The sequence below is a fragment of the Trichoplusia ni genome, chromosome 2 (assembly GCF_003590095.1).
Source record: "Trichoplusia ni isolate ovarian cell line Hi5 chromosome 2, tn1, whole genome shotgun sequence".
NCBI classification, from domain to species: domain Eukaryota; kingdom Metazoa; phylum Arthropoda; class Insecta; order Lepidoptera; family Noctuidae; genus Trichoplusia; species Trichoplusia ni.
In genome coordinates, this window is record NC_039479.1 from 3508645 (window position 1) to 3523370 (window position 14726).

Consider the following 14726-nt stretch of genomic DNA (forward strand, 5'->3'; position numbering starts at 1 on the left):
TGTCTCGTTATTCACAAAGGTGTTAATATTTCTAAATACCTGCTTTCAGTGACCTAATAAAAAAGCTATAATCATGATCAAATAAAATGCATTTAATTCAATAAAATTTAGTCTAAATATACTGCATAGACAACGACATTGGCAAACAAGTGTGGATTTTCATAGTTGTACGAGGCAAATGCATCTCTTTCATGGTCCCACAGAAATGTATGGAAAATGTGAACGCCCTGTTGTCGCCGTTGTCCAATAGTAACACTCACAATTGTTCTGTACCTGAAACAATCACGAAACTGACTAAGAATACTATGCCATCGAAAGGTAAACCTAATTAACCATCTAGAATTTGATTCAGCATTTTCTATCTAAATGATTTAAACTTGTATGTTTTTCTAACCCTGCACTTCGCTTTAAACTTAACAGAAATATTAAAAATTATCAACAGATTACTTCCCTTTCTGATTTATTGTCAAGCATCTCCCTGCTACCTTTCGAACCAGGATCATTTTGTGGCAACTAGGGTGTTGTGTACGGACACTCACATTCATTTGGACAATCCTGTTCGACCTGGCTCCTGCGATCTAATCATTATCCACATTACTAATCTGAACACTAAAACAAGGGACTTACACAACATCAACAAATATCGTTTACTAACGTCGTCCTCGAAAGCAAAAACAGTAAATACAGGAGAATGCCGAGACCCCGGCTATTATTGGCAAAATATACATCATGCTCACTCTTTAGCAGACATTTTCCTGGAAGGTTTATTGTAAGATGGTGCTTCTGCAATTTTGATATCCTACATATTATTGTAAGGGTAAGTACAAATTACAAACACCTCTTCATGTGTCATGTCTCACCTGTCATAGTTTTCTTCTTTCACGGCATTACGTATGGTTTCTGAAAGGTTCAAACAGAGGTCGGGAACTATTTTCTCGCTGTACTCTATTTCAAATAACTCTTCATCCACCACACGCTTAAGGACTTTTTCGATTTTTTCTGCATCGAATCGTTTTTTGGGGTTTAGTCTATATGTGGGTTGGTAAGTCCGGACCTGTTTAGCCATCGTCAGTGTAAGTAAAAACGTTTAATCAATACTTTATTGAAGGCATGGTAACATGAGTACCATCTTAATCCCTACTAATCTTATAAATATGAATATAAATTTGTTTGTTACGCTTTCACTCGATACTTAACCGATCGTCGTAAAAATTTGCAAATATGTTCTTGGATAAATTAGAAGTAACATAAGGTGTGTTTTAATCAACTAACAAAAACCAGGATTATACAATACCCCACGGGTGAGAAGTTGCGGGCCACCGCTAGTATTTAAATAATTTAATGTAAGAGGACCTTGACTTTGACCTTTATTTTGCTTTAACAGTTAAATTTAATATCATTAGGAGAACATTTTGTTCTGCTGAGGCAGGCATGGAAGGTAGAGAAGGTTAGGGATTAAGAATTAGGTATCGTGGTGAAATTCATGAGAGACTTATAACCTGTAGGAAGTTGATCTTGGTCAAACCGCTACAGATGCGCTTTAAAGTATTTGCAAAAATTATTTCCTTGATTATGAGAATAACGACTTATTATGAATAATTGTCTGAAAATATATTTTCAAATTTGACATTTGAATATACCCAAATGAAAAGCTGAATAAACCGTTTATACCCAAAATTTTGAATCAGCTTCTACATATTACAAGTTTAAAATTACCCCTTTAGGCCGTCTAAAGCTGATGTATCTGCCTACTACTGCACTAGCAGCAGCGACTGAATATCTTTTTTCTTCATGAGACATTTTAATACATTTTCATTCCAAATACACATCTACGCACAATAAATAACTACACCTAGTAGGTAGGGTATACCATCAACCAGCGAAAGGTAAGCCATCTCGTTTTATGGAAATAATAGAACGGTCTTACTATTAAGGCCGGTAAATAAGTCGAATATAGTGCACATTAGCGAACATTCGAGATATGACAGAAAATAAATAGTAATCGATTTAATTAATTTTTTCATAGTTAAAGGAATAGCTGTTACTTTACAACGTACAGTTAGATAACATCTAGGCTGTGCTCTCCATATTTCAATCGTTTTTTTTTATATTTAGTGTGATAAAACAAGTTACACCTATTTGAATTCCCATTGGGGAAATGCAGCTAAACAGCACTTACTTGTTCAAAATATAAATCAAACGGACTTCGTAAACGACTCCAGTTGTCAACTTGTCAAATATTGGTTTTGAATTATCCCGCCATACTGAGGCAACGTGTAGGCCAATCTGGCCAATCACAACAATGTGCATTGTTGAGACTGTATAACTGAGTTAAATTGTACAGTACACAATGTCAAATCGTATTTTGTATTGGCTGCCGGCAGTGCCGGCTTATGTGTATAGCGGACTGAATTGTATATGTACGTAGGTACGAATGACATTTGTTATCAGACAGAAACACACCAAGTTTCGCGCCATTTTATATTTCATAGTTGTCCTGTAGTAGTGCTTGTGTTTTGTTTTTGTAGTGCAGTAATTAGCTCGCAAAACAGTTATAAATAAAAACAAAACATCGTGTTTATTATAATGGTTTTCGACTTTATAAAATATTAGGAAAACGAAACTAGCAAAACACATAACCACAAACTATTCAATATAGATAATGTTCAACTCCAGATTGATGACTAGTTATTTCCCTGTTTTAAAATCCAGGGCCAGTGAAGACTGGAAAACCATGAGTGCTGAAAAGAATACAAAACAACGCAGTTTAAGTCTGAAAAGGCCTTTAACTCCTAAAAAGCAGATAATACAGAGTAAACAGGATACGCCGCCAAAGGTGACCGAGAAGTCTGAGTCAGTCCAGGAAGTAGTGGATCTGATAAGTGACAGTGAGGATGAAGGAACGCCACCAAAGAGGCAAAATGTTACTCTTCCGCGTGAGGCACCGGTGTACATTGAGGATGAAGAAGATCTAGATCTGTTCCGGACACCTAAAACACGTGACTCTCCTCAGGTATCACAAAATACCACTCAAAGTAGCGATGATTTCAAACAAACAGTGTCACCAGTGAATTTAAGTTCACAGTCTGCAGAGAGCATTGTATGTAATGTTTCTCCCAGTGACATGATATGGGTGTCACCTAAAACACCATCAAAGTCACCCAAGACCCCTTCCAAGTCACCATCGACTCCAAGTTCCAGACCTAAGTACTTTTCTCCTACCAAGAAACGCAGTATTACTAAGAAGAGTCCAGTTAAGAGGAAACTGTCTCTCCCATTCAGTTCAAGTCAGGGATCAAGCAGTGAAAACAAGCCTGATGATAAGAGTAAGATTCTTTATAAACAAATTATTATAGAAATACCAAATTCCGAATTCAAAATTTTGTACAGCCTTAGCTAAAACAGGCACTAAAACATATTATATAAACCAAATAAATGAGAATATATAAATTTCCTGAATTGTGTACTAAGTTGATATTTGAATTCTCTTTTTGAACTGTGACCAGAGGCCCTACCCTTCCTTTAAATATAGTTGAAAGCCCCCTAGAAAGCAGAAATAAATGGATTTGTTTCCATTTATTTGTAGGACAGCAGTCAAGCGTATAACTGTTACCAATTGAATGTTAAGAGACCCTGAGTGAAACAAAATTAAATTCCTTAGTTAGAGGGAGTTGTTCGAAAAATATATTATACACATAACTGTCAATTTATATTTTGTTCCAGCATTCTTTCTTCTTGATATCGTACAGAAGTTTCTTGGGACTGAAAGCCTGAAGTGTTTATTAGACGAAGAGTCACAGACTCTTTTAAACCATTTTGTGTTCCTGGAGAATGTGGGAATGAGGTTAGTTTGCAGGCTGTACTGGTACCAGCATCGCTGGTACAATGCTGATGAAGTGGTCAAAATAACTGTTGTTGATGATCTACAAGAAATAATTAAAAGTTTAGTTGACTGTGGATTTATTATATTATCAAAATCAGAAGGTGAGTTTCTGAAATTAAGAATTCTTAAATCCTCTCAAGTTCACTTGAAGAATAAAGTTCCCAGAGCAAGAGACTTTTGAAAAAATATATAGGGTCTTGTGCTATGCTAGCTGTTTTGAACATATCTGTAAAGCTCATTTCATACTTTGTTTACTGGGCTCCACCTAACCAACTGGCAAAACCAGTTGGTCACATTTGTGAGTTTTCTTTTCTGTTTATCTTATTAATTTCAATTTTTTATCAACCAGTATAATCACGCCAATGCTTACTGATAAAGTTTTTCCAATTATATTTTTGGATCTATGAAGTCGCAATGTATGTACCTTTTTAGGCAAATCAATAATGGAGTTGGATGAATATTTGAAGATCTTAAAGAAACCAGTAATTGATGAGATATGTAAAAAGCTAAAGATTAAAATTACGAACAAGAAAAGTGCTATAGAATCATTAAAGAGTTTCTGTAAACAGGCACCAATCAGCAACTTCTTCACAAAAGAAAAAACAACCAACAGGACCAGAGTTATGGACCTGTAAGTATAAACTAATATAGGTAGAATGGAATGGTGATCATATCCTATGGGTGGTTGTAGAACAGAAACTCCGGTAACTTTGTAGCTAGTATATAATAGTGGACTGATAAAATATTAAAAACTTTATAGGAATGACCCGAATTAACAATCCGCGGTCGCCCGGGCGTAGTGATGTTCCAAGTCTTATAAAATTTCTGACAAGACTCCACTGATATGATATGTGTAACTAGCTGTTGCCCGCGACTTCGTCCCCGTGGGTAGCAGATATAAGTTATGATTTATACCTGCCTTGTTTTTTTCACACTTTCCATTGTATCTTCGCTCCTATTAGTCGCAGCGTGATGGTTTATAGCCTAAAGCCTTCCTCGATGAATGGTCTGGACTAATGGACACAAAAAGATTTTTTCAATTTGGACCAGTAGTTCCTGAGATTAGCGCGTTCAAACAAACAAACAAACTCTTCAGCTTTATATATTAGTATAGATATGTAAAAAAAACATGAATTATCTGTATAATATAACGTCGGGGATAGTGCAAATCCGCGTAATCGGAAAAATCCGCGTATCTGTCGAATATAGCCAGTTTAAGTTTTCGCGGTTAAATTATTTACTAGTTTTAATTACCCCTGTAAAACTAGGCGCATTTTAGATATGCGGACTTTACTTATGGTAGATTCGCGGATTTCAATCATCCCCGACGATGATATAGTGATGATCATACTTTTAATTAGTAATTATAATAATGTATGTTTTATTTTGAATACTTAAAATTTCTCTTAATCCAGGTGAAATAAGAAGCAAAATCATTGTATCAAAATAGTTGTGGCTCCTTTAATATTAATTATTTTCCTGTTGCGTTTCAGTTTACAATCAACAGCAGGCATCTGTTACAAACTGTCTGACTTAGCAAGAACAACACTTAACAGCCTGTATGTGCTGATGTATTTAGGAATGGACTTCAATATAATAAGGGAGAAGAAACTTGAGCTGATGTTGTTACACGACAAAACCAAGGCCGAGACTTTCCCTGTTAGTAAAGATATGGTGGTCGATAATGCAAGTGTTGTGTTCCAGGATAAAGATGAATTTTATAGGCAAGTGTTACTTTAAAAAGGTTTTATATCATACCTACTAATATTATAAATGTGAAAGTTTGTATGTATGGATGCTTGTTCCTCTTTCACGCAAAAGTACTGAATGGATTTAGACGAAACTTGGTACACAGATGGTTTATAACCAGGATTAACACATTGATCAGGATTATTCTCGATTTGAAACCGGCGGGCTCGCGGGCAACAGCTGGTAATCCAATAAAATAAAATGTTTTTTGCTAACGGCCAAAAAGATACTGTCTTGTAAAACATGACCAAAACAGACCAGTCTTTGTGCAAAAACAGACCAGTCTTTGTGCAAAAACAGCCCAGCCTTTAATTCGGTCAAATGCTGTATAATAGTTTCAGTAACACTGATGAGTTTCTAAATACTCAGTTATAGAATATATAAATGACTACAATCGAACTACATCCACTGTGAACAGTCTACTAATAGAATTAGCTCTCCTTAAAGCATCGTCTTGCGTCGCAATAAAGTTCATTTTTGTTACTGCAAATATTTTTTGGCATTTTTTGAATATTCAGCATTATTTTCAGGTATCTGCAGGCCTACAGACTATATGAAGACTATGTGATAAAGAGCGATGAAAATGACGCTAACGAAAGTTGTGCAGCGATAATACGACAAGCATACAAGTTGTACCAAGAGATTGACGATAAACAAATGCAAAGGTAAGGTATTATTAATAGACCTTTAGTTATGCACTCTCACATAGCTAAGATAGATATATAGAATATTCTTTATTGCACACCACACAGGTACAGGATTGGATACAAATAAATAGTTACATGGTGCCACAAAGGGCGGTCGCTAAAACCTCATACTTGCCGGAAATAGCTACATTTGCGGCAAGCTAGAACCCTATTGATCTGTTTTCTGACTATAGAACATCCCTTCTTCTGTCGAGTTTTTCTTTACAAATACATAAAATATTATGTCATGGCAAATGATAAAATAAAATGTCCCAAATGTTTAAATGTATTATCTACTCCCTGATTTAATTTCAAGGCGTGACCTTGCCGTGAGCCAAGTGTTGCCATGCCACGCCCCATTCGACTGATCCGTTAGTTTTTCTGTAGCGTCTTTTCCTCTTAGTTTCATTTACTGATACCGGCATTTTGTTCCGATGCGTCGGTGTTTGTTTCTCTAGCCAAATGCCACCAATTCGATAGATATGTAGTCACATATTATGGCTTCAACTAAAATATTTGTATACTTTTAGGTATCAATCGTTACCGGTTTGGCTGCGTAGATACACAGCTGCGCTAGCTTACATAAAAATTATGGCGGATGGAGTCCAGGTTCTGAAGAGGTTGAATTCCGATGAGCATTTATTTGCCATCGAAATTCTCGACTTGTTAATAAGTCAAACAAAGTTTAGAACTCATAAGAAAGCGTTATGGTACGTCGAGAAATCATTAATACTTCAGAGATATTTGAAGAACTGCGAAAAGGTATGTCATTTGCATAACAAGTATTATTTACAGTAGAACTGTTGGGTGATTGGGTATAAAAAGTAAAAATAAGTTTGTCTTTGACAGATAATCAGAAAATATTCGACACATTACTTTGCGTTTATCGGACGAATAAATACTTACAAAGATAAATTGCTTTAACTTTATAGTTTAGGAGACGGGCTTATCACGTAACGATTTTGCAAAATTTATACACAAAAATGACATCACGCATAAGTTTTATAAAAAAAAAGAGGTATGAATTATTATTAATTTGACAACTAGAGGGATATTGAAAATAATATACAACATCAGCCTATGTACGTCCCGATGCTGGGCAAGACCTCAAGACCGCAAGGATTGGGCATTTTAAAAACAAATATAAAAATTTCCAATCATATATACTACTGAAATAAATCAAACGTTTATTTATTTCTTATGTTTGTATAAAAAGGCACTCCAAGATTTAGGTACTCAACTATTAAGATCTTTACATTTTTTATAATATACTCGAGAATTATTGTCTTTTTACGCCTTGTCGCGGAGTTACGATAGCATAGATATTAACTATAAAGATTGTAGATAATGAAATGCAATTTTCGAAATTGTAACGTGCTAAGCCTATTAAAGTGTGCCGACTAAACGAAATTATATCTACACAATATCAGGTCTATTAATCATTAGTTGGTTATCGCCAAAAAAGAATTTAGTACGTCACTCGTTCGTCTGGATCGTAAATTGAGCTATTTTATTTCCGTAGCATGGAATGTTTTTGTAGAATAAAAAAGGAATTGTTTATCTAATAAACCGCGGTAAACAACGAAAGTCTGAACAAAAAGTAAACTTAGTGTAAAGTTTCGTAACAATTTATCCATATTTAAATCGGTAACACGCACTTGTCTTTATAAAGGAAGTGTGTAAGTTCATATTGATACATCTACACAATCAGAGATCTTAAAATGATAACAGATTATCAGAAAATGAAAGTATAGGATTGGTATGTCATCAGATTTTTTTCAAGGGAGTGTGAATTCTGGAACCAAGTTCTACCTACATCTTAAACTCTTTTTAAGATAATAACATGCGACATTAAAAATACATTTTTATACAGTCAGCAAGGGTCCTGATCGAAGGATTCGAGTCAGACATGCCAGAGCAGTTGAAGGACGCGTTGAGGCCGCGCGCCAGGCTGCTCGCCAACCAGAAGAACATCGAACTGGACGAGACCCTGCGCGACGACCTGCGGCGGTGGGCCGCCACCCACGAGATACTGGAGGCCAGTCTGCCCTGTGCGCATATCAAGAAACAACCCATGGAGTAAGTAGCATTTTAACATCAAGTATAGTTACCGGCACGGATTTAGAGCGCTCGGCGGAAGAGTAGGGATCGCTTTGCGCATCGTACACTTATGACAAAATAAAACGCCAATCTTGAGCCGTCTCGAGGTGCATGCAACTGCAGCTAAGAGCAAGTTTCAACGAATCCCTCATGACGGCTATGACGCGATGCTCTGCGGGCCTATCACTGCCTTTATCCGCCCCGCTTCTCACTTCATACCGCAAAAGGGACCCAAAAAATTACTTCTGCGCAGACGAAGGTCAGCGCTCAACATCCGTGCCGGTAACTATACTTAAAAAGGATCCACCACCTCGCAACAAGAAGGCGGGCCGAACTCGATTCCTTCCTACTTCTTATAAACATATTAACATATAAATATAAGTGACACTCGTTCCCACAGTCGTTTTAACGGTTTTGTGGGCATGGTACATAAAATCATTAAATTGAATGCATGAATAAGTCTTGAAAAAAAACGGAAGTTGCTTCTTTTTCAAACTTCTTAAAGGCTAAATGATTTTGCTGGCTATTCTAATTTATTAAGTTTTGAGCATATTAAAGGTCTGTATAACAATAAATTCTTTGTTACAGTAATCTCAACATGCGAGGAAAACTGAAGTTTAAAGAACACACTCCTAACGGGAAAGCAATATTATCGGTGGAAAATGCCTGCCTCTTACACTATATCAGCAACGGAGATTTCACGCATGGTGAGTTATACATTAACTTCTTTTTGTGTCTGTGGCACTACCGCTTCCCTTCCTTTAGTTTGTAAATCAAAAGTGGCATCGGTAGCGAGATTTAATGTCCTTAAAGTACAGTTGTGTGGTTGCTGGAGAGCCCAAAGTATGGGCATTATTGTAGCAAGTGAGTCAAAATCTCGTCCCCTCGCGAGGGGTTTCACAAATATTCAAGTCACATGAAAAAAGACACCGAGAACAGGACAAGCATTTGAGAATGATAAAGATAAAGTCTGCAAAAATAAACCTTATTGTTAACCTTTCAATTAAAATACCCCTCAAATTCCTTTGACAATCTGACATCAACAGGTGAGCATTGGGAAGGCAGCATAGCGGTAACAATATTCACGTTGTTATTTTTCGACATCATCTACACTCCACCGCGCGGCGTCACCGGGGTCTTTCTCACTCCCTACCAGCGATACCCGTTGGACATGTTCTGTGAGAGCTTCTATACTAATAGGAAGGAGGCTATAGATGAGAGGCTCCGCTTCATAGAGGAGGGAACCTTGGAGGATGTCCTCGAGATGATGAAGAAGTGCTGGGATGAGAGGCCTGAAAGTAAGTCATTCAAGTTTAGATTTTTACTTACTTTCATTGGCCAAATATTTAAACACTTAGAGGGTAATTCTGTATAAAGAGCTTTTAAGTTACGGCTTGTGCCGTCTTGACTTGCGGCAATGCAAGTTTTTATGTGTGGAACAGAGACGCCGCTAAGCGCAGTGTAATTCCGTCTCGTTTACGCAATAGCAATAGGTTATATTATGAGTTTTTAGTACATCATCATCCTAGCATTTTCCCAACTATGTTGGGGTCGGCTTCCAGTCTTACCGGATTTAGCTAAGTACCAGTGCTTTACAAGGAGCGACTGCCTATCTGATCTCAACCCAGTTATTTGGGCAACACGATACCCCTAAGACTGTTTTCAGTACAGTAGTCAGAAAATGTTTTAAATGAGTCATTGGGCAATGTTAAGTATTCTACAATGTTTTTTTTGTTGTTTCCAGGCGAGTTGTCTGACATCCGTCGCAAGTCGCAGGGCATGGAGTGGGAGAGCGTGTCGCAGGTGACGTCGTGCCTGTCTCCGCGCGGGGCGGCCGCTCTCTGCGGGCGACTCGCCAGGAACTACGCCTACTGCCACAGCGGGTTCCCCGACCTCACGCTGTGGAACATACACACCAACAAGGTAGTGGTCTCCGTGGTCGAGTGGCGTACGCACCGGTTTCAAGGTTTCGCTAGCTCTGAGGTCCAGGTTTCGATCCCCGGTCGGTGCAAAAATCCATATTTCTACTTTGTCTGGGGTCAGAACAATGTATGTGATGTTGTCCGCATTTATTTATTAAGAACATAATTATGGTATATTTTTTTAATGTCAATGTGAATTATTGCCACGTTTTTATACACTCACTTTTCTTGTTCGTTTGTTTGTCGTTCCTGTTGGATTTTTGCAACTCAATTTTGAGACACTTCCCGATAAGCTGGCATGCTGAAGTTTTCATGGTAGCTTGAAACCCGATGACAATGCAATTTACAACTATCGTTTTTACATTTAAAAACGTAGGTTTTTTAATATTTTAAAACTTAATAGATTAAATATTTTAATATAAAGAAATAACAAAATATTTCTATAATTATTAATGTTATTAGAAATTAAACCTTCCTTACAGGGGAAGAGGTTATAAGGTCTGTCCCCAGCATTGAGACGTATTCATGCTGCTGTTACTAACAACTCAATTAATAATATTACATGTTTGTGTGTTAACAGGTAAAGTTTTTGGAAGTGAAGTCGGATTCGGACAAGCCATCGATAAAGCAGTTACAGTGGCTTCAGTACCTACTGGACAACGGGATCGACGCGGGCTTCTGCTATGTGGGAGCCAAGACTACGCGCTGCAAGGCGAGAGCTAGCGACCCTGACAACTTACCATAGAATATAATAACCCTGCTTTTTCTATTATTAAATGATGCAACGGATTCAGCACGCGTATTTATCGGGATTTCCTGACTATATAGTTTCGGACCCAACCGGAGTCCTTAATCATGAGCTGAAGCGACTCACGCAATACCTATAAATACGCGTAAGTAAACCGTTGCATAGTTTAATAATGAACCATTATCACGATAGTTACTATAAAAATATAGTAAACCACTATGGTGCTTTTTCTATGATTGGAGTTAGGTGAAATCGTGCTGAGCTGGGTGGATCGGTCAATGAAAACTCTGATTTTTTCAAATATTGTGAAAATGATTTAAATCCCTAAGATTGGTGAACTCACAGACCACACCATCCACTACAGTCACGTCAGGTAAACGAACCCTCTGATAGGTCAAATTAATCAGTTCGTTATTTAATCCAATTAAATATACGTTTTATAAGTTTTTATTTGGCCTTGAATGCCCAATATAGGGCAAAGGCCTTTCACCCAATTTAGTCATTGGAATTAAACATCACAGTACAACTGCAGTGTGTTATTGTTAAATCTAGTGCTTTTTTATTCTTACGCTTTTAATCACATTTTCTTAGTTATAGTTATAGTTATAGTCTTTACTTAAAGTTATGTTTAAAACAAAATGTTAATCACTCATAGTCAGATCACAAAAGTACAATTCTCACTGTCTTAAAGAAGAAGTTTGTATTTTTGCAGTCAAGCTTTCAGGGCTACAATAATATTATTTAAAGACTTAGCGGTATGCCTTCGTAAACGTTTAAACCGATATCAGTACAAAGCAAAATTAGTATTCAAATGACTCAAATGTCCGCGGTACAACGTACTTACTGTATACTTTTTATATACTTGGTACATCACAACCATATTTCTAATTTTTATATTATAGACGTATTTTATAGTAAAGATACATATAACCAATTACGTAGCAAATAAGTTTTTATATAAATAATTAGGTATAAGAATAAAAATGTGTGATATTTTATGTGTGATACCAAAAATGATGGAAATTGTTGATTACCTATATATTTGTAAAACAAAGACTGTTATTATTATAGAAATCTTTAAGAATTATTAACATGTTTGACTGGAATGGCATGAACGTAAATAAATGAATATTTTGCATAATGCCTTGTTTTATCTTAACTCCTAATTTCGATAATATCGAGACTGCATCCAGAAAAAATACCAGAAAAGTGAAGTTAGTCGTTGTTATCGGTCCAGCTATCTGTCTAGCGACCTTCAAGTCTGTAAGTTGTCAAAACCCATCCGTGCGTGAGTATTGTACGGAAACCACAGTGACAAAAACAACGAAATACAAACTTTTCCAAGAACTATCCATAAACAAAACTCCGAAGTGACGCCGTCAACAGACTTGACAGAATATGTTTTATATAAATATACAAAAGTACTCTAAAAAGCGTCACCTTCGCGCGGCGTGAGGTCGGCATGTTCCCTGTGTACGTACCTCTGCTGGCCATGTCTGCCGTGTCCGCGATCTCCGTCGTGTTCCTGTACTGCAAGAACCGCGGCTCCAGCCGGCAAGGATACATGGACGTGGAGGAGAAACCCTCGGACGGAGACTGAAGCGAAAAGACTTAGTCTGGGAGACACCTTAGTGATTATCTTATGAGATTATTTTAGTTGCTACACTTAATTATACGAGTTGAAGTTTTCTTTTGGATATTATTTTTGTTAGTTTGAAGATTAGTGTGGACAACTTTTATTTGTATTGTTTGGGTTCTACTGGTCTCATGAAGCATTGCATTGTAAGTTATGGTACTGATATAAGTTAGCTCCTAACACTAATACTACAACAATATACTGATCATACGAACTTCAGACATTGTTTTTTTTCCGTAACATTTTGTGTAGTTACTCGCCCCAATCGAACTTTTGTGGTGTGATATCTATATCCTCAATTAAAGCTGCCTGTGTCCCGAGGCTATCGCTCTGTGTTGATGCTGCAAGCAAAGTGCCGGCAGAAACTAAAAGCCGCGCGTGCAGGTAAAAGATGCACGTGCCAGGGACACAGCGACCTGGCCACCGCGTTGCCTACCGGCCGAGCCGCCGGCCATGTGTGGATACGCCATTACTAATGCTACAGGGCAGTCGACAGGCTGTATTACCTTTTGGAAAAAAGTAAAACGACAAAAATTCTGTAACATTATTTATTAAAATATATTCTACTAAAAAATCATAACATAGTATGTACATTTTCAACAGTACACCTCAATAGGACAATAAGGCACCTATTACTTAGATTATATCATATAAAATCTACGACTTTACAAACCCATAAAATATAATGACAAAAATTCATACGTGGAGTAACTTTCACCACATAACGGTTATCACCAATCGAGTAACAAGATAATATAACACCTACTTAGTACTTTGAGCATTTATTAACAAACGTGTCTATAAATGTGGCTACAGTACACAATAATACATAGACATTACAAGATCCGTCTACCTTGTATACATAATATATTTCTATTTTAATAATATAATCGAGATAAAATGCCTATAACTCTTAACCTTCTCCTACATAAACCACAACATTTCCTAGAATACCATCACCTACGTTACTTCCATGGTAACTTATATTCCGAATACTAGAGTATAAATTTTGACTCAACACCAAATAAGTTAAAATTAATCTAAGGAATATAATAAACTCCAACAAGTGTAGGCATGTGAACGACTTCATTTAACTAAAGTATAACGTGGCTATGACGCAAAAAGGTTGCATTATTATCCAATACCTACTTACACACTATCAACATTATATTTATATAAAAATTGGCAAACGCTCGGTACCTACACCTACACAACAAACAATTATATAAAATACAGGCACAAATCGATTTAAATCTAAAATCTTGTATGTATACATAAATATTACATCAAAAATTGTATGCTTTTTTATAAAAATTACGATTTAACTTTTAAAATATCTATGGGCTACATTTCTCTTATATAAATCATTGCATTTCCCTCAATCCCCTATTTTAAAGCTGCAATTTTACCCCTCCCTTAAAACGTATACATAGGGCAATCAATATAATAGACATTTTGTTTTCACGAATTACAATTTAAAGTTTATTCTTATTCTAATAAACGGGATAAAAACGATTTTAACACAAAGTCCTGACGACTTCTTTGAATTTCGATTACAATTAAAAAAATTGTAGCTAAATCCACATACATGTTTCGGTATACATAATTTTTCGTTCTCTCATTTTCAACCCGCTAATAAATAACAATAATATAGTATATTTATTTTGATTTTGATACAGCCATTTTGGTTAAAATGCAATTGCTTTCGGTATTCGCACCGTTGTTCATGACGGGTTTAAGGCACGCGAGTGCGCGATGACGTCACAGTCCTGCATCGGCGAGCGTCACTCTATAACAAGGTAATGTCGACAGTCTTCATCATTGGCGTATCGTGTTGGGGGCTCCTGGTCAAACAACAGTTTATTAACCTCAGATAAAACCACGCCTTGGTCCCTTCACCGGAATTATACAATATACCGTCACGTCCGTCACCATATAGCCAGTTAGTCGCGAAATGTTGTGTGCCTAGATGTAACTTTTCTTTAAACATTTATGTACCGAA

General features: G+C 36.7%; 3 protein-coding genes across 6 annotated transcripts in view; 1 reads left to right on the forward strand and 2 right to left on the reverse strand.

The window, feature by feature from the left end:
- Positions 1 to 71: 71 nt before the first annotated feature.
- On the reverse strand, positions 72 to 1920 carry LOC113503942 (tctex1 domain-containing protein 1-B-like). Of its 2 annotated transcripts, XM_026886089.1 has the most exons (4): positions 1717 to 1920; positions 861 to 1054; positions 656 to 799; positions 72 to 273 (listed from the first exon to the last, which is right to left on the reverse strand). In XM_026886089.1, the coding sequence occupies exons 1-4, from the start codon at positions 1798 to 1800 to the stop codon at positions 108 to 110; spliced, it is 588 nt and encodes a 195-aa protein (XP_026741890.1). In that variant the 5' UTR covers positions 1801 to 1920; the 3' UTR covers positions 72 to 107. The 2 variants fall into 2 exon arrangements, with proteins under 2 accessions (XP_026741890.1, XP_026741896.1); XM_026886095.1 differs by lacking the exon at positions 656 to 799 and having other exon boundaries at positions 1717 to 1919.
- A 621-nt stretch (positions 1921 to 2541) lies between these two features.
- LOC113503894 (fanconi-associated nuclease 1-like) lies at positions 2542 to 11178 on the forward strand. The gene is made up of 11 exons (XM_026886031.1): positions 2542 to 3326; positions 3724 to 3984; positions 4316 to 4514; positions 5377 to 5607; positions 6163 to 6297; positions 6849 to 7080; positions 8192 to 8397; positions 9007 to 9125; positions 9465 to 9716; positions 10163 to 10341; positions 10921 to 11178. The coding sequence occupies exons 1-11, from the start codon at positions 2663 to 2665 to the stop codon at positions 11083 to 11085; spliced, it is 2643 nt and encodes an 880-aa protein (XP_026741832.1). The 5' UTR covers positions 2542 to 2662; the 3' UTR covers positions 11086 to 11178.
- Positions 11179 to 13258: 2080 nt separating this feature from the next.
- LOC113503923 (transcription factor HNF-4 homolog) overlaps positions 13259 to 14726 on the reverse strand; it is a 54901-nt gene continuing 53433 nt past the window's right edge. For all 3 annotated transcript variants that reach the window (XM_026886075.1, XM_026886082.1, XM_026886070.1), the window contains exon 10: positions 13259 to 14568. In XM_026886075.1, coding sequence (XP_026741876.1) covers positions 14514 to 14568 — 55 coding nt within the window. In that variant the 3' untranslated portion in view covers positions 13259 to 14513. The remainder of the gene's footprint in view (positions 14569 to 14726) is intronic.

What these genes read in the sequence shown, in the direction of transcription:
- LOC113503942 (XM_026886089.1), bottom strand. Translation starts at nt 1,800, where the DNA reads ATGTCTCATGAAGAAAAAAGATATTCAGTCGCTGCTGCTAGTGCAGTA. An exon ending in GCTTTAGACGGCCTAAAGGG is followed by an intron (nt 1,055 to 1,716) that starts GTAATTTTAAAC and finishes ATGGCTAAACAG; the next exon opens with GTCCGGACTTACCAACCCAC. An exon ending in AAAGAAGAAAACTATGACAG is followed by an intron (nt 800 to 860) that starts GTGAGACATGAC and finishes AATAATATGTAG; the next exon opens with GATATCAAAATTGCAGAAGC.
- LOC113503894 (XM_026886031.1), top strand. Translation starts at nt 2,663, where the DNA reads ATGTTCAACTCCAGATTGATGACTAGTTATTTCCCTGTTTTAAAATCC. An exon ending in GATAAAGATGAATTTTATAG is followed by an intron (nt 5,608 to 6,162) that starts GCAAGTGTTACT and finishes CATTATTTTCAG; the next exon opens with GTATCTGCAGGCCTACAGAC. An exon ending in ATCAAGAAACAACCCATGGA is followed by an intron (nt 8,398 to 9,006) that starts GTAAGTAGCATT and finishes TCTTTGTTACAG; the next exon opens with TAATCTCAACATGCGAGGAA.